At 33.9% G+C, this 20132-nt stretch overlaps 1 protein-coding gene across 2 annotated transcripts; it reads left to right on the top strand.

The window, feature by feature from the left end:
• The first annotated feature begins 1101 nt into the window (after positions 1-1101).
• Positions 1102-10851, top strand: LOC124360775 (prostatic acid phosphatase-like). 2 transcript variants are annotated; one of them, XM_046814658.1, is made up of 7 exons: positions 1102-1263; positions 3181-3285; positions 3781-4020; positions 4768-4986; positions 6745-6871; positions 8322-8542; positions 10651-10851. In XM_046814658.1, the coding sequence occupies exons 2-7, from the start codon at positions 3277-3279 to the stop codon at positions 10816-10818; spliced, it is 984 nt and encodes a 327-aa protein (XP_046670614.1). In that variant the 5' UTR covers positions 1102-1263; positions 3181-3276; the 3' UTR covers positions 10819-10851. The 2 variants fall into 2 exon arrangements, with proteins under 2 accessions (XP_046670614.1, XP_046670613.1); XM_046814657.1 differs by lacking the exon at positions 1102-1263 and adding an exon at positions 2038-2429.
• The last annotated feature ends 9281 nt before the right edge of the window (positions 10852-20132 follow it).

The following is a 20132-nucleotide window of genomic DNA, read 5'->3' as shown; positions in this document are numbered from 1 at the left end:
TTGACAGTCTGAAAACATGAAAAATTGTTATTAAGATCATTTAAGGAATTGGATCAGAGGAGATGCGCGGTCTTTGTCCAGTCTAAGTTTCTTAACATTGCGCCACAAATCGCTAGATTACTGTTTCTATTCAATCATTTTACGTAATTTCAGATGACTTATTCTGAGAGGCCGATAGCACACACCGACCAATAGGACATTCGAAGCAGATAAACCAATTTCAATGAACATGAACTCAGACCAGACCGAGATTTTTTATCCGGATTTTCCGGACATTTGCCATCGTTCAGTGATACAACAAAAATCAATAACACCACGTTTCCATATCTACAAACCTGATCTCTACTTCAGGTAAATAACTAACCTAACATATAATTACAAATTAGGTTAAAGCAAACAAATCATACCAGAGCACTGTGACAAGCATAAGTCAAGAATTACAACCACCATACTGTGTGAACTTCACTAACTCTAAAACATTTAGTTAATACAAAAAAATTTTAAAACATACAACTTGTGTTTTAAATATTAAATTTGTGTTGTGATTTATAACTGTCACAACTTTTCTTCTGCTTAATGTTGTATTCATTGAAATGTGTGAACATATGCTCTTAAATGCAGAGTTTTCACAATTAGCCTCACATTAGTTTCTAAATAAAAAAAAAATTAATAAGCCTGATTTGTATACATAATGCATTCCGTAATGTTTCTATTATGAGATCTATTCATCAAAGTCTAAAACACCATGGTTAAAAATCGATACTCCCAGTTACCAGAAATATGCGCTAAAATTAAAGCAAATTAAGAAACTACGCATTGGTTAGGTAGATAGTATCGAAATCGATATTTCATATATAGCATCGATTGACCGAATATATGGTTACTCTATAAATAACGCAATACACGTAACTTAATTCCAGGAGTTAAGTCTGTTGTACCGTAGTTGTAATTATTTATGCTGAATCGCGGTAGGAAGTAGGCTCTTTTGTTAACTAGACGCGGTGCGTAGACATTGTTTGTTGGTTAGACCGGTAAATAAGCTGATCGAGATGTCTACGGTGATACGTTCCCGGAGAGAGGGGGACCAGTGTTGAAGTGACAACGACAGGGTAGAGACGTCCAGCTGAGAAGCAGTAGTTCTTCCTCTAATCCTATAGTTTGGGATCTAGAGTAATTCTTTTTATCGGGTGTAAATTTAAATCAAGTTTTAATTTTCTTTAGTGCGTTTTTAGTTTCCTATCAGCCTCCATAGTCTTCAAAGTAGTAAGTCCCGTACCAGCGTTTAGTTAATATCTTTTATTTTTATACTGTTGTGATTAAATTTCTAAAGTTTCCCATATTACAGAGTCTGAGAATTAATTCAATTTTTTGAAGTATTGTGAATTAAATTTTGCTCGTAAAGTTAATATCAAGTTTTGTGTTATATTGATTTTTTGAATATTTTGAGAAGAGAACTTTTAATTTTATTTTGTTAATTTAAACATTTTGGAGAAGTATACATTTTTAGTTTCATTTTAATTTTAATTCTTTTTTTTAATCAGACTCTTAATTAGATTTGATCGATTGTGAGAAGTTTTTGAAGAAAATCAAATCTAAAGTTTGTAAACTTTGTTAAAATTTTGGGTGAACTTTAATTCGGAATAAATCAAGTATTTCCGAAAAGTTGTTTTGATTTATAAAGTATTAGCTCCAAAGTAATATAATATATGTACTATAATAACGGTACACTGTAACCTTCAGATTTCAAATTCAGCACTAAGCGGAAGTTTAAATAGGACATTCCCATCTGAATATTATTTGGTATTTAAAATAAAAATTTACCTCTCATTTAACAATAATGTACCAAGTGATTTTAATTCATTACATTGTTGTATTACTCATACTCATAATGTAAAAAATAAGTTAACCGTACAAACAGAACTTTTTTTTAATTTTTCCTAGGTTGAGGCAAGTTTTGAACAGCGACAGAGTTACGAGAGACAAAGTCAGACATTTGTGGTGTCTAATGATTTATAAATTCTTCTACAAAATAAACTCCTTTATTCCTTATCTTACCCTGTGTTGTTTTCGCCAGTAATTGAGGTTAGATTAGCCCGTAACGTTTTGTACCAACGAGATAACTCTGTTATTTTGTAAAGCACTGCGGCAGTTAATACTCTTCACTCCAGAATTTCATAATTCACTAAACCTTGTATAAAACCATGTTAAAACATTGTCTGTGATAAGACTCAGTGAGTGATAAAATGCCGACAGGCTTATTCTGGCTTTCGACAGCGGTGGTTGTGGTGTTAGCGGTTATTTTTACATTAACCAACAAACCAGGAATAGTTGACCAACACAAGTCTGCCAACCCTGAAGACTATGCAGCTCGCAGTGGTACCAACTCGACAGGAACCAGATCAGTACCAACTTTACAGTTAGTTACTGTTGTAAGTGTAAAACAGCAAATTAATGTTACTGTCGCAACATCCTAATTAGTTTTAAAACTTATAATATACCTGATAGTTGTAGTAAGAGAAAAACGAGAGTATTTAATCAGAACGAGCGTATTTTACGTTTGATAATGTACTAATATTTGGGTCTGTTTAGTAGAGGTATATTGAAATAAAATATTGAAACCTAACTATCTTGTATTAAAACGTCGATATTCTTAAAACAATTAGAGAGAAAATTACAAAATACCAACCATCTTATAGAATCTTTGAGGTAAAAAACAAAACATAACATTGAGACCATTAATGGAATTAATAAAATATAAATAGCGGTCGGATTTAAGTAAATGTTTGATCATGCAACAGCTTGGCGTATCCACATGGATAAACTATTACATAGAATATTTAAAATATTTTGTAGTACTCGTAATTTAAAATGTGCCTATTGAGGGTTAAAGTAGCTAGTATATAAATTATTGGTTCTACTCGTGTTGCAGGTTACTCGCCATGGCAACAGAGCTCCTTTATTCACCTTCCCCACGAGTCTGTACCAAAGCTAAGCTGTTTACTCGTGTTGCAGGTTACTCGCCATGGCAACAAAGCTCCTTTATTCAACTTCTGCGCGAGTCTGTACCAAAGTTGAGCAGTTATACTCGTGTTGCAGGTGACTCGCCATGGCAACAGAGCTCCCTTATTCACCTTACCTACGAGCCTGTACCAAAGCTAAGCTGTTCTACTCGTGTTGCAGGTGACTCGCCATGGCAACAGAGCGCCCTTATTCACCTTCCCCACGAGTCCGCACCAATGCAACGATCCTACCGTGTGGCCTTACGGTGTGGGGGAAATGACTCAGGTATGTGATCTGTATCTGTAGTATGATCTTGGTTTCTTCTTTGCACTCAAGGACTAGTTTTATATTTATATTTACAATGTTTAAAATATGACTAAATGTCGTAATTGGGAAAACTTTCAACCAGAATGTTTTGGTGCTGTAAGTGGATTTGCCTATTTTGTGCTGTATTTTTAGGCAGGCAGCTTATGGCCATGCTCAGTCACGTGACTCGAGTCTAATCGATATCACACGAATTTAGCCGAATCTGCACCTAACCTCTTTTCCAACTCGACTAAATGCTGCGTCCATCACGATTGGAAAACACATAGTTGCGGATTAAATTATTGATGTTTTGCGTTATTAAAAAAAAGTTACATTTTCTCAAAGACGTGCTGGATTATCAAGAGCGCCAAACTATAGGATACCGGATTTATGGACTTTTCCTTTACTTAAATTATTTGTATAAATGCAAATCTAAATCTTATCTATCACTACAAAATATATTATTACCTACAGAGTGGTCGAGTTCAAATGTACAAGTTGGGACAGAAAGTCCGGTCCTTGTATACCGGATTCCTGGACCAAGCTTACAGACCAGAGGAGTTCAAAGCTTTCAGTTCTCCTTTGGCACGAGCTTTGCAAACTGCTGAACTTTTCCTGGCCGGAATATTTCCTCCTGCAGGATACCAAGTGTGGAACAAACACCTGCTCTGGCAACCCGTCCCAGTTTTCCCCAGCTTCTTTGATCATAATGAGGTTAGTAAACATAAACCAGTCAAGGACAAATGCAGAACTTAATTGGGTCCTAAAAATGCTTTTCCTCCATAAATGCATAGTAATATCAGTTTTTGCTTCGTTAATTTTTTCAAAAATTACAGAATTTTATGATCTGTCTCAATTCGAACACATATCAAGAGTACGGTTGTTGTATGTCTTGCTTAAAAATCACACAACAAGTTTACATTTTTATACGAAAACGTTTTACGTAGTTCTTAATATAATTTTTTATTGGTTTGCTAGATCATTATAGACTCCTTCGAATGATACTACTGAATTGAAACCAAAATAAGTTTCTACTGTCAATAATTTTTATTATATTTAAGTACTTCAAATGTTGACTTTAAAATAAAAGAAAATTTGTTTTCTCTCAGGAGTTACTGGTATTCAATAATAAAGTAAATTTTGATCAACAAAACAACATCGTTTAAGAAACATTATAAAATGTTACACTTGCATGGTAACCGTTATGGGGATAGTGTATAATGTACAACGTAAACTAGATATAGGACGTTATTGCTTTATACATATGCACTGCAAAGAAAGTTCAGATATCTTATTTTAATATTAAATTGTCGAACATAAAGTACGATTTAATCAGTGTTAAGGAAAATGCAAATTAATCGTTGTTTCAGATAATGAGTATAACAGTAAACAACAATTCAAGTGATTGATCAATATTTCACAATACATAGTTAACTAACGAACACGTTACTAATATTTCAGATGGTGTTGATCAACGAAAATCGTCAGTGTCCCACATTTAAAGAAGCTCAAAAAGAATCTCTGATGGAAGCTCAAAAAATATATAACTCCTCACTGACCACCTTCTTAGACTACGTCATTCCTTACACGGGCATAGACGAACATGAAGTATTCAAAGATTTTGGATTTGCGTACAGAACTCAGATGTTATTTCTTGTGTGGGAGTCACTTGTTCATGCAGTAAGTTCTTAGATACTTGTTTAATATAATCTTCATTGAGCTTAATTATAAGAAAAATGTCTCAGTAATTTTCGAGGTCTTGTATGTTAAGTCCGTTATCAGTTTATTAGTAATTGAAAGTTATTGACTCAGTTTTTCGGAAAATTTCCAAATTCTGATGATAAACTTTGCAACTCAAATATACTGACACTTTTACGTGAATTAATTTAGACGTGCTTGTTAAATGTTTTTACAGTTGCTTTCCAATTTAAAGCAAATATATTGCATAATACAAATTTAGGTTTATACAAATGTACTATAACGACATAATAGTTCATGCATTTGTTCATATTTACTGTACGATATTCCTTTTTGGGTAAAGCTAGATAAAATTACCATTTTATATAAATTACCAATATGTTGGTAATTTTGATGTAAAGCAAAAATTTAAAATCTGGATAACTACTTCTTTGTCAAAAACCCGGCTTGATTTTTTTTCTGAGGAGCGTCACATTATTTTCAGATGGGTTTTTAGATCATCTAGTATAGGATACATATTACATTTTTATATGATTCCTAGATCTTGGTCTGATTACAGACAAATGTTATTAACAAATGTATCTAGATCTAGTTCAAATTGGAATTTATAAAAGTCTATATAATAAATCATTCCATAAAGAACATATAGACAGATTAATATAAATATATGAATCATACAGCGTGTTATACCTTTGCACAACAAATTATCTCATGAAATTTGGTCGAAAAATTTTTGGTCGGCGTGGATATTGACAGATCCAGTAGTATATTATGTTTGTCACTAAAGCTTAACCACTCAAACCCTTCTTGGACAGAACATGTTCTAAATTAAAGTCATGTTCCTTTTAAGCGAATAAGTCATATATCTTTTAAATTAATTTGATGAATTATACAAGAATGGGGCATTCCAGGCATTAAGCATTATCAATACAATGAATTGAGAAAATAATATACCCACTGATGTGTCCACATGGCATTATTAACCTGATATAGGTTAAATAACACAAACTGTATTTATCTAAATTAAAATTAAACCCAGGAATTTTTAATGGGAATCCGTCTATTACATGTAGTCGCGTAAATTTTATTTTTTTATTTGGTATCGCTATTGCGTTGGTTAATAATTGATTGAGTAACGTTATTTTATATCGCTTTTCGTATTTGGTAAGGAATATTAAAATTTCCTTACACATTAATTAATATTTAATTTTTCCGTCCAAATTGGAAAGTTGAGGCCTCGTGTTTAAATTTGAAGGATTGTGGAGTTCCATGTCACCACAAGATTGTTGCAAATACAAATAAACTCTTTTACTTTTCCTTCAGTATATGATCTAGAGAATTTCCACATATTCCATATCATTTGTATTAAGTAACATTCATAGCACTATATTCATTACGTGTAAATGAGCTAAAAAAGACATAAATTAAACTTTTCCTCAACTAGAGATATTTTACGTTAAATTTTATCAGTACACGTGTATATTTATGTCAATAAGTAAACCATAATCTTGCTCTCCCCGACCGAGCATCCAGCGTGTACCAGGGCCACTAATCTCTTGGTAGTGAAGTTCAACTATGCCAAAGCTATAGGCTCTTATGTTATTTTTATGTCTCTAGGCAAACCATAATCTTACTCTCCCCTACTGGGCTGCCAGCAAACACCCAGAGCCTATCACCTCCTTGGTAGTGAAGTTATACTTGTCACAGCTATAAGTTCTTATGTTATTTTTATGTCTCTAGGCAATCCATAATCTTACTCTCCCCGACTGGGCTGCCAGCATATACCCAGAGCCTATCACCTCCTTGGTAGTGAAGTTCTACTATGCCACAGCTGTAGGCTCTTATGACCAGATTAAATATTTAGAAGGTAAATTCAGGAAAGCTATCACCTAGATACTCATTGTAAAATGTATCTAGATTGTGTACATAAATAGAATAATATAAACGTAATTGTTATGTAAAGCCCGAAAGTAGTAGTGTCACGGGTGGAGCGACTTGTGTTGTCAGTGACACGTGAACTTTGGAGCGAGCTGTACTCCGCAGGCGCGAGGGGGGTAAATGTTTACTGTAGGTTGAGGGGGGCAATGCCATCCTCCCCGCGAAGTACTTATTGCTAAATGGTTCGGTCTGTACCAACCTAATTTGTGTCTAACAGTCATTGATTAGCAACCACAGAATTTCAGCTAATATTAGCTGGACGACAATTTAACACCAATCATTTATGATAATAAAACCAACGAAGTCACTTATTTGCTTAACCACTAAATTTTTTGAACAAGATATTTTTCTAGTGAGAATCTAGGTTTTTAAAACTGATGAATTTAAACCGAAATATATCACATAATGTACCTACGATAGGAAGCGTTGATTCAATGTGAATGTTTAGTTTACTGCTAGTTCACCTTCCTCTTAGTGCAACATCTGGAATCTGACGCTGCCACAGATTTGACTCCTGGAATAAAGTCATCTTCATCTGAAAAGTGTCTCAGTTCTGCACCTGATGAGACAATAAGAATAACTCGTCAATTAAGTTACACTATATTTTATATTCTAGTCTCTGATGTCGAAACAATATAAAGAGTCCACTTCTCAGCTCAGCTTCTTCGTCACCGGGTTTGTTTGGATATCTTTAGACGAAAATTCCAGATTCCAGGAGTCCAGACTGTGAAAACATCATAATCCAGACGGAGGAATTTAGATTGGTCACTCTGAATGTTTTTATGTGGTTCGTGAATTCTTGACCTAATACTCGAATGATGATGCCACATTACTACCAATTCCAATTCATCGTTCAACAATTTTTAATAAGTCCTTTACTGTTCAGGCCTGTCGCCTTTGGAACGCTCTCCCCGATGATATCCCCGATGATGATATGATGGTATTGAGGACCGTACTCGCTTCGGGGCGGGGGTTAGTGGCTTACTGCTGGGGGGCCCGTGGGGGTGACGGGTGATGCTGCTTGTTGCAGTCATGTGGTCAGAGGGTGTGTACGAGTGATTGAATGTTTCTTGTTTTTTGCTCTTCATTTTGAATTACCTTGTATTTATTATTCAATGTATAAAGTTTTCTTTTGTATTTTAAGCATTCATTTAAATATATAGACTTTTACTTTAAGATTATTTAATTTTTTATAGGTTAAGCATTATTGTTTTTTCCATTTAAAGAATAAGTTAATAATTTACCACAATTTTCTGTAAACTATTGTAAATGTTTTGTATACAATATGAGCTTGAGTGGTAGAGAAGGCTTAATAGCCCCAACTCCGCCTCTTTAATAAAGGCATTTTTCATTCGTTCATTCATTTCATGGTGTTCCAGGAGAATTGTACCAAGAGATTTTAAATCTGATGAAGTCCAAGGCGAACAACACGCTGGAACCTAACAGACGCATGTTCTACTACTCCGGCCATGACTACACACTTATGGGTCTGCTGAGGATACTGGGTCAGCAAGCAGAAGACTTGGGTTACATAAACACTGCATCAGCACTGATCTATGAGCTCCATCGCCATCCTCACAGTGGCCACTTCTATGTTCAGGTTTTACGAAATTCGCAGATTTTTGCATTATAAAATGAGTGGGGTTTATCGAATCAAGGGTATAAAAGTTTAATGTTCATAAAAATCCGATACTTTTATGGTAACAACACGGGAAGTGTAATACAGCAGTGTTTATTTTTGTGAATACTGGGTGAGGCAGACAACCCATGCAAGGTGTACAGCAGCTGAACCGAGAAACGTACGTTCTTTGTTTAACTCAAGTTTTCTACAGCCCTTAAGATCTCTTCTCCATGATTGAAAGTACTTACTGGGAAATACTACAATTTGAATGTTGTGGTTAACGATTTTGAAAGAACCTAAATTTGAACTATTAAAACATTGGAAATGTGCTGCAACATATTTTTAAAAAGAGTACTTCTTTCATAGGTTTGGATAAAAATTTGGATTTGCTAACATTTTTACCGAGATTTTTAAAGAGACTATGAAACCTTTCAGCTTTCCCATTTTGGACCACCCTGGATAAAAGAAACGACATCAATTAAAACACCCCTCTCTCCTCAAAAGTGCCATTTCGGGGTGTTTTTGTGTGATAAAATTTATTTTTCCCAAACTATTTGGTTTTTCGTTACAACGAAGAATGTAGGTTTCTCGGTTCAGTCGATATACGCCGTGAACAGTTAGTTCACCCAGTATATGTAAGACATGTTAAGAGAATAAAATATGTTTTAAAAGTAAAAATTTTGGATCTGGGGACTAATTTGCATTGGAAAAGGACACAACTGGGTTTTCATTGAAATCTATAAAGAAATGCTTCATAATAAAGAAATTGATCAATACTACAGTAGTGTTTTTGGTAAGAATCAAAATGGGAGTTTATCATAACAAAACGATCTTTTTCGCAGATCATCTTTTCCTTAGTTTGGCACACTTAAACCTCTGACATGCATATAATAGTTATATCACTCACTATCAGACAACTAGATATAGACAATGAAATTCACCAACCAGCTGACAATGATTAAATATAAGTGTCTTACCGTTGTTTTATATTTGTCAAGCTGGCGAAAAATTATATGAGAAAAAATAACTATTCTATAATTGTATCTCTTTTGATGCCATCCCACTTCAACCTTCACCACAACTTAGCGTGGTTGACGATTTCTTTCTATAGAAAAAGCCCCCTACCGATTTCTAGAAACGCCGTTTTATGTACGTGTAGGCCTACTATGAAAATGTTTTCGGCTCTTGTAATGCATAATAAACCTAATGCAAAGAATGTAATGTAATAATTACTGTTTTATAATTACAGTAATAATTATTGGTGCTTATTAGTGTGCAAAGCAACATTAGTTTTGAGGATGAGTCAATTACTTAGAATTTTACCCAATGTTTTGTACTGTTTCATTTTAAAGCCTACAAAAAAACGTAGGCTTAATCATTGTATGTTTGCGTATGTATTGTTGAATCATTGTATGTTGCGTGCCTATGTGAAATGGACCATTTATTTAACATAAAAGATTAACACCTTAACCAATATTTACCTGATATTAGATTTATGTCTTTTGTATATTTTAAAATGTTTACACATTTAATATTACACAGCCATGGCGGGAAATTATTATTGGGAGTTGTTATGCAATTTGCTTTATTTTGGTTCCATTGCTTAAACTTTTATTAGCTATTTTTACGACATACGTTCTATTAAATCCCCAAAGGACACAATTTTCAAATGTCTTGTTCAACAAGGGTCCACAAGAACCTTTGGTTTATTTATGAAATAAAATGTAAAACCTAACAAATTACAGATAATGAATTGAAATTTAACCAAACCGTTTTTCCTACTTAGATGTATTGGTGATTTGTTAATATCAATGAAAATTTATATACCTAACATGTATGGTTTGATTATCTCTAATATTTTTTTAGGAGTATTATGATGAAGGTTATGATTTGACTATTAAAACCCTAATTATTAGATGAATTGACCATTAATATGTTTATAATACTAAATTGTATTTGTAAATGAAAGATATTATTTATGCTAATACTCGTATGAGACTTCTACATAATCAAGAACATGCCTACAAGAATATTATCTTATTTATATTTTTTACAATCTCACAGAAAAGCAATTTTATTTGTTTCAGGTCCTGATCATTGACGGTGGTTCTCCTGAAATGGATCCTAAGGAAGTCACCATCCCTGGTTATGACTTCTCTTGTGACTTTAATTTGATGTTAGACATTACTGAGAAATACTACAACATTACAGATTGGCAGAAAGAATGTAATGCTAGAAAAAACAACAATGTCTAATTAAACAAATTACAAGAGTTGTAGTTACGATTATTCTTGATCTTTTCTCAACCACAGAATTATTTGCGTTAGAGGTGCATATAATATCTAAGAAGCGATGGTGTGGTAAAAGACAATTTTCAAAAAAGGTCTAATCTTTGGTACGTAGCAAAATTCTTGTTTCTTAAACGTATTAAACCTAATCTTTCTACCCAAACCGTATCACATAGTTTGAACTATTAAACACCTTACCATTACATACACAATTATATAGGTGGTCTAGAGATACCTTTCCCCTGCTTGAATTAATATTTAATATTTCAAGTATCAAGACTCACTCAAATGTACTTAAACAAGTATTATGTACAAGTCTATTTCTATTTTTGTGAGATCAGTGCAATTATTATGCTAAGATGCGTAAACAATACTCAGGTTCAGTAGTAAACAACACCATACCTAGGTGTTTCCTTTTCACCTCGGTTACACAATACTAGTTTACCTTCCTCTAGTGTAGCGTCTGGAATCTCACGCTGTCACAGACTTAACTAGTGGAATCTAGAGTCATGTTCTTCTGAATAGTAACTTGATTGTACACCTGATGAGACTATGAGAATATATATTCACTCAGACTACAGTATATTTTCTAGACTAGGTGTCTCTGAAGTCGAAACTATGCAAGAAATTCGTTTTGAGCTTCTTCGTTGCCAACTTTTTTGGATCCCTTCAGACGAACATGACTCCAGATTTCAGGAATCAAGTCTGTGATAGTGTCCAATTTCAAGTTCTCCAATAAGCGTAAGGTCAAATGAAGCTCAACTCAACATTAACTAATTGTTTCATGTGAAGTCTGTGACATCAGATTTCAGACGTTATACCAAGAGGAAGGTGAACTGGAGCTAAATCCAACACCCACATTGAATCAACTCTTTAATCCAAAGTTACATAATAATTAGAAAACTTGGTTGCTCCACACTGCTTTGGGATCGTGTTTAAAACATCATAGTTTAAACAATTGTGCACCTGATGAGACAGTGAGGATGCCTCTTCACATAGGTTAAACTATATTTTGTAGTCTAGCTGTATCTGATGTCGAAACGATGCAAAAGATTTGTTTTGAGCTTCTTCGTCGCCGAGTTTCCTTTGATCTTTTCAGACGAACTTAACCATCAATATTCAGGAGTCAGTTTGTGACAGCGTCAAATTACAAACGCTGCTCTAAGAGAAAAAGTACTGGAACTTATCTTAACGTTCGTATTTTAAAAAATTGTGCAATTGTTTTTTTATGTTTCCAGGGATTATAAGTAATTTAATAAACAGTATTTATGAAAGAGATTTTGCATCGTAAGCTGAAATTTTTCATAGATCGGTAGGTTTCTTTAAATCAACAATTTAGCGTTATCCATAGACTAAAAGAAACATATCAATATTTTAAACGAAGCATTTTTGAATTTGTGTATATTAAGAGTAACACCTCCTTCTTAAAAGACATTTTGTAGATTTTGTGTTATTTAAAACCTCCCAAAATTGAAACTTACGCCTAAATTATCATTTTTGAACCCTTTCATAAACGGTAATGATGGTACTTTTTTAAAACTAGGCAAATGCATATATTTTAAATCAAATATCTAGTTTGTTTGCCTTTCCAATACTCCAGTACTCATGTAACGGAAATATGTAAAGGAAAGAGGATTTTCTCCGGACATTTTCCATCGTTCAGTGAACCCAAAAAATCAGTACCATTACGTTTCGAGATCTGCAATCTGATCTCTTCTTCAAGTAAATAATTAACCTAACATAATTACAAACTAGGTTAGATATGAATAGTTATAACTTGTTATATAAATGTAAAATGTTAAATTAAATGTTAAATTATATCAATAAATATCCGGAAAAATCCCTTTTCCTTCACAATCCTTCAATCTTCAAAAATAAACTTGTAACGGTAATAATACAAATAGTTTTGTGTCAGTCCGGGAAATAATATAATTATACAAAATATAGCTTTGTTTTAAAAGTATTTAGTTAAAGGAAACCCCAGACACTACCAATTTATGTTACCGTTATCCTCTAATTAAGAAATTATTCTTGGTATCACTTATCCTTATCTTGTCACCAGCTCGTCAAATAGCCCCTTAGTTTTTCCTCGCGATACTTACTTTATGTAATGTCACGTTTAGTGAACAATAGAAGACTGTTTTCCTTACTAGGGTTAAAACCTGACTGATTTACATGTCAGCAGAGTATGACAGGGTACTTATTCTGTCAAATACTTACATTGTACTTAAATCTGGACAGCCCAAAATCTGGATTGCCCAATGTATGTAAAAGACTGACTTGTCACTACCCTGAAATGTCAAGGTATTGGGGTAAATGTACTGCGTAAGATTATTTTTTTTATGGTTGGGGCTTTTTTACTGTTACAGGTTCTTACAAGAAATGCAGATCCTTTTCCTGTCCGCTTTTAGCAGAAGAGCGGACAGCTACAACCTAGGAAGTGTTGTTGAGATATTGTCAAATATCCTACCTGATGATGGTTGTACCACGTGATTTCGACAGCAGGTGGTTCCAATTCTCCATATATACCCATCCTGAATATCCTGTCACTCCGGAAGCTGTGCAGAAGAACATATATTCTTAGGTAGCCTATGAGTGCTGTAGGGGTTACCTCAGTTTCTTGTCTTGGAAAATAAAAAGACCTGAGATAATTATTTAGACCTCAGCAACAAAGAAAGTACCTGCTAAAGTTCCAATATATGGAATGTTGAATATGCACTGGATATACCATGAGATTTTAGCGTACGATGCCTCGCAATTTTGGTTATGGTTTCTTGTCAACGATTTCGGTCAGGATTTCGGAAACTTTCTATTCTTAAATTTTACAAAATTAAACAATATACGTTTCAAGGGTTGTAAACTATCCTCTACTTCAGACGTCAAAAACTATTTTGATTTTGGTGAGTTCATCGCGTTTATTGATTGTTTTTTGCTTCCCTTTGTATTGTTTTTTTGTAACCTGAAGAATTTAAAAGATTACATGCCTCGAAACATTGTGTTCTATTCTTTTATCACTTAACGACGGAAATTTGTGAAACCTGTTATCAAAAATAAACTTTATGCAAACAATTTCTTTACACGTAATAATGTGATCTATATAATTAATTTGTTCTAAATATCTATCGCAACCCACACTCCAAGTTTATTCTTTAAAAACTTTTTTAAACAAATTTCTATAAGTTTAAGAAGATGAAATTCTTACATTGATTTTTGTAGAAGGAAGACTTAAACAAAATATGGAATAATCTTTATATATATATATATATATATATATATATATATATATATATATATATATATATATATATATATATATATATATTGTGTTCGTGTGTATGTGCCTGAACTCCTCCTAAACGACTGGACTGATTTTGATGAAACTTTGTGTGTGTGTTGAAGGGGATTCGAGAATGGTTTGGATTTATGATTTGGTCTGATTTAAATAGTTTATTTAATTTTTTTTTTTTTATTTATAAATTGTTGTTGATGTAAGTGTTTTATATTGGATCCGGCATATTGCGCTACGACACGTAATACAAAGCGAGCTGACACTTTCAGCTGTTAATACTTTCAACTGAAGTTCGTCAAAGAGGCAGAAACATTTTTTTACATTTAAATTTTAGAAAATATTGAATTATTGTAAAGTGCTTACTCAGTAGTGTAATGCAGATTGCATAGAAGAAGTTATTGCCTAATTTTAAATTTAGATTGTACCAATGATCAATAAACTATGTAATCCATTGAAAATACTATTAAACGCTATTATGAAAACAACCTCATTCTAAAATCCGTGAATGTTTGGAAATAAGGTAATTGAGAGGTAAAAGAGCAGAAAGAAGACGCTTTATGATCGAAATTGGTTTTCTTTGATACATTTTCTTGAAGGCACACTCCTCAATGACACTGGGAATATCTTATATATATAAATTAATTTTAACATACCGAATTTGATTCTTTGTAACCTAATTCTTTAATTTATATTGAGATTCATCCATATAAATGAATTGATCTGAATAACTTACCAACACCTAGCAAAACCCACGAAAGATACAGGCAGGAATTATGTATGGTACATACCCTCATAATGCGCAGAAAAGGCTCACGAAGGAACGACTAACAATTATATACGCAATGTTTAGAATGTGATAGAAAAAGAATACGTGAATATAGTGTACTGTTTTACAATTGGGAAATTGCATGCGAAGCCGCGGGCAATTGCTAGTCTTATAAATAAAAATGAATGTCGAAATGTGTTGGTAAGCGCTAAACTCGATAACGGGTGGACGGATTCGGTTAATTCTTTTTGTAAAATGTTCATTGAAATCCGAGGAAGGTGTTTATGAAGGAAAATATAAGAAGTTACCTGGAATATTTTGAAATTCAGAAAAAATGTAGTTTTTACGTTTCATAATCCAAATTAAACTGGCACTAAACAGCTGTTCACACCTTCAGTTTTATATCGAAAACACGCAGAAACATCTGTTTACATTTAAATTTGATCAAATATTAAGTAAACAGTGTTCGATCAGTACTGTAATGGTGCAGATAGTAAATAAAAAGTTAATACCAACATTTTACTCCAGATCGCGCCAGTGATCAATTTAAATCATCTAATGATTTTATATACTATTTAAACACTGTTATAAAACCAACCTTAATGAACAAAGTCATGATGTTTTCACATACGTTACTTTAAAATGGTGGACTTCATTGACATTGTGATATGGAATTTTAACAGTGGCTTATGGGAAAACAGAGAAATTAATACTAACATGCCTCAACGTAACAAAAAACTTTTATTTTGAAATGCTGCGTAACCTTATTAATGATTCCTCCCTTATACCGAAAGTACATAGGGAATGGGTATGACTTCTCCCTAGGCCGTAATAGGCTTCTCAGTCCTACTTATGTACTGAAAAGAGCTCAAAGGAGAATGGTTTTGCGCGTCTGCAGCGCCTATCGTACAGTTTTTACGGAAGCAGTTTTGGTTCTGGCGGGGACACTTCCAATAGATCTGCAGGCTAAGGCAAGAACCGAAACATAGCGGGAAGGAAGTTGTAGGACAGAAGAATACATGGCCAAATGGCAAATGGAATGGAGCCAGGACACAGGGAAAGCTGAATGGAACAAACGCCTAATTCCCGACCTTAGAGCATGGGTCGATAGAGAACATGGAGAATGCAACTACTACCTCACGCAAGCTTTGAGCGGACACGGTTGCTTTAAGTCGTACCTAAAGAGGTTTCACTTGGCAGATGATGAGTTGTGTGACTACAGCACTGAGATAGACACACCGAAGCATACACTTTTTGCTTGCCAGAGATGGACTGCAGAAAAAAGGGAATTAGAGGGAGTGATACGTGGTGTGCTGACCGTGGATACATTAGTGCCTCTAATGTTAGACTCTAAAGAAAAATGGGAGGAGGTTAACAACTACATAAGAAAAATAATGTAAGGAAAAAGAGAAATATAGTATGATGAGATACCCGGTTGATACAGAGGAGTAGAAGAAACATTCCCTTCATTTTGAAGCAATACCAACAAGGTGATCCCAGAGTGAAGCGGAGAAAGGGGTTTTTTTAGTGAGTAAGAATCTCACACTACCACCTAATACGGGCTAGGTGGTGCCTATGTAATGTTTTCCCCCATCTCGAAAGATTAAAAAAAGTCCTACTTATGTGTATATTTTCTTCATCAGGAAAAAAAAGGTAAACCCAACTATGTCCCTGGAAATATTTAAGACGGAAAGTATGTTACAGAAGCCCATAGTCAGTGGCGTAGCGAAGGGGGGGGGGTCCAGGGGGTCCGGACCCCCCCCCGAAATTTAAGAAATTAAAAAATTTATCATGGAGCACGAGAAAAAAAGGAGAGTTATCATTACTCTTGTCTACACACATTAAATTGATTGATTTAATTGATTAAAGTGACCGTTGTTATAAATATAATTGTCCTTTCGTTTAAATCATAAAGTATCAAACGATACTTTTGGACTCGGCCTTTCGGGTAGTGTAGTGTAATCACGGTATTTATAGGGCGCGGTCACATGACGTCGCAAAGTAACCTGAACCGTAACACGGCGAACAGTCTAAATTAGCGACCACTTCGTTCAAATTCGTCTTGGGGACGTAAAATGACCGCTTAGAATTAAGTTACGACGTTGATTTTAGGTGTTATAAAACTGTAAACGTGTATATAATTATCGAAAAAAATTTAAAAAATCACTTTTGGTCGGAAAATACACTTGAAAACTCTACTGATTAAAACTTGAACTAATTTGAACTTCGGTGATTGAGGTAACATGGTGTTTTCGGTTGAGTTAGGACGACGATTTTTGTTATCATTAAACTGTACACTGTACCTATATAATTATCGAGAAAAAAATCACTTCCGGTCGGTAAATACCGAAGAAAAGCTCTCTACAGATTCAAGTTTTGACGATTTTGGATTTCACTGGTTGAGTGGTTGAGGTAAAAGTGGTACTTAGAATTATGTTAGAACGTTGATTTAAGGTATTAATTCAACGCCGACTAATAGACTACTTATATAATTATCGAGAAACAAAACAATAAAATCACTTCGGGACGGAAAATCCCGAGGAAAAGCTCTCTACAGATTCAAGTTTTGACGATTTTGGATTTCACTGGTTGAGTGGTTAAGATAAAAGTGGTACTTAGAATTATGTTAGAACATTGATTTTAGGTATCAATAGAATGCCGACTAATAACTATATAATTATCGAAGAAAAATTGAAAAATCACTTCCGGTCGTATAATACACAGGAAAAACTCTACTGATAAGTAGTACCGACTACTTTGGATTTCACTGACTGAGGTATTATTTAATTTTTCTTAGTAGGTATATCCGATCGAAAGTGATTATTTTTGTTTATTTTTCTCGATAATTATATATTTATTAGTTGGCGTTGAATTAATACCTAAAATCAATGTCGTAACATAATTATTAGTACTACTTTTACCTCAACCAGTGAAATCCAAAATCGTCAAATCTTGAATCTGTAGAGAGCTTTTCTTCGGTATTTACCGAACGGAAGTGATTTTTTTCTCGATAATTATATAGTTAGTCGAGTACAGTTTAATGATAACAAAACATCGTCGCTCTAACTCAATCAAAAATACCACGTTTATCTCAATCACTGATTTCCGAAGTAGTTGAAGTTCTAATCATTAGAGTTTTTCATGTGTATTTTATTTCTAACCGAAAGTGATTTTTTTTATTTTTTCCGATAATTATGTACTTGTCTACAGTGTACTGATACAAAAAATCGTCATTGCAACTCATTCATAAATAACTCAATCAGTGAAATCCAAAGCAGCCGAACTTCTAATCAGTAGAGTTTTTCCGGTGCATTTTCCGACCGTTAGTTTGACCTGCGCCCGAGCAACGTAGAAAATTGCCCTCCTTTTCTAAAGGGCTTTCGGCCGTCAGTGGCCCCGAAGGGGTATTTCATTTTTTCCACAGAATATAGTTTTGTCAATTACACGATTGAGTGAAGCTCTGTTTTGTTCTTCTTCTTTCTTATCCAGTGAACGCAACATCACATTGGTGCCTTCTACTCGGCCAGAATCGAACTTCGTAAAGTTTCTGTAGCTATACAAGAAAATTTGTGGCACCGTACTAGAGTTGCTGTGAGGGTTGAATTTGCCTATTACATCTTTCCACTTTCTATAAGGCGTAGTTACTAAAGCTCCATATTTTTGGTATTTACCTTTTACTAGTGAACTCATTGGCAAATAACACACAAAATCCCCGGTTTCGGACCCCCCCCCCCCGAACGAAATTTCTGGCTACGCTACTGCCCATAGTAGATGATTTTGACTAAAGTAGGTTTCCTAGAACTGCATAATCGAACTATATAGTATTTTGATTGAGGCTATACGGCAAGCTAAATTGTGATATAGTAAGTGAATTTAAACGGTCTGCAGTAGGTACTTTTTAATCGAAGTAGGGTTCTTGGCCTTATACGTAAGTATATATTTTCTTCGACAGGACAAGTCAAACTCTAATATGGTACTGGAAATATCTTATACCTGAAATATGTGATAATGGCTAGAAATAGACGCTTTTTAACCGAAGTAAGTTTTCGAGACCTGTGTGTTGTATTTTCTTGATCGGGGTAACAATGCAGGCTCAGCTGTGACGTTGGAAATATAATTAATTTGAACCAGAAATGCTCTTCCACGTGCAAAACCTGATATATTAATTAAATTAAACTCTGATACTATTTACCATGAACCTAAATAGTATCTACTTGATGTATGCCTACTTACGTTTAAATTTTTTTATAGAACTCCATCACTCTACATCATTAGTGCTTTTACTAAGTAATATAAGGACTTCGGTTCTAAAGATTGCGTGCGAAGCCGCGGGTAACAGCTAGTCTTATAAATAAAAATGAATGTCGAAATGTGTTGGTAAGCGCTAAACTCGATAACGGCTGGACCAATTCGGTTAATTCTTTTTGTAAAATGTTCATTGAAATCCGAGGAAGGTTTTTATGAAGCAAAATATAAGAAAAGTTATCTGGAACATTTTTAAATTCAGAATAAATGTTGTTTTTACGTTTCATAACACAAATTAAACTGGGACTAAACAGCTGTTCATACCTTCAGTTTTATTTCGACAAATTGGCTGAAACATATGTTTACATTTAAATTTGATCAAATATTAAGTAAATTTAATAGTGCTTGATCAGTAGTGTAATGCATATAGTATATAAAAATATTAAAATATAAATTTTACTCCAGATTGCTCCAGTGACGAATTTAAATCATCTAATGCATTTTAAATATTATTTAAACACTGTTATGTAACCAACTTTAATGAACAAAGTCATGAATGTTTTCACATAGGGTATTTTAAACTGGTGGGCTTCCTTGACATTGTGATGTTGAATTTTAAAAGTGGCTTATGAAAAAATAGATAAATGAATAATAACATGCCTCAATAATTCATTCTTTCCTAACTCAGTCAAAAAAACAAGACTTATGTGACACAAAACTTTAATAATGATTATTTTGGAACGTTGCACAACCTTAATGCGGATTTTCCTCTTACCGAAAGTACATAGGAAGTAGGAAGGACTTCCCCCTATGCCGTAATAGGCTTCTTGGTCCTACTTATGTGTGTAAATTTTCTTCATCAGGACAAGGCAAACTCAACTATTTCAACACGATTTTGAACAAAATAGACTTGCGAGAACTAGATAACCGAACGTATATAGTATTTTGATCGAGGCGATATGGCAAGCTAAACTGTGATAT

Source organism: Homalodisca vitripennis, chromosome 4, assembly GCF_021130785.1.
Source record: "Homalodisca vitripennis isolate AUS2020 chromosome 4, UT_GWSS_2.1, whole genome shotgun sequence".
Classification (NCBI taxonomy): Eukaryota; Metazoa; Arthropoda; class Insecta; order Hemiptera; family Cicadellidae; genus Homalodisca; species Homalodisca vitripennis.
The sequence above is the reverse complement of the archived record's forward strand: the minus strand, read 5'-3'. Positions and strand labels throughout refer to the sequence as shown.

What these genes read in the sequence shown, in the direction of transcription:
- LOC124360775 (XM_046814657.1), top strand. Translation starts at nt 2,244, where the DNA reads ATGCCGACAGGCTTATTCTGGCTTTCGACAGCGGTGGTTGTGGTGTTA. An exon ending in GGGAGTCACTTGTTCATGCA is followed by an intron (nt 4,987 to 6,744) that starts GTAAGTTCTTAG and finishes TTATGTCTCTAG; the next exon opens with GCAATCCATAATCTTACTCT. An exon ending in CCAGATTAAATATTTAGAAG is followed by an intron (nt 6,872 to 8,321) that starts GTAAATTCAGGA and finishes ATGGTGTTCCAG; the next exon opens with GAGAATTGTACCAAGAGATT.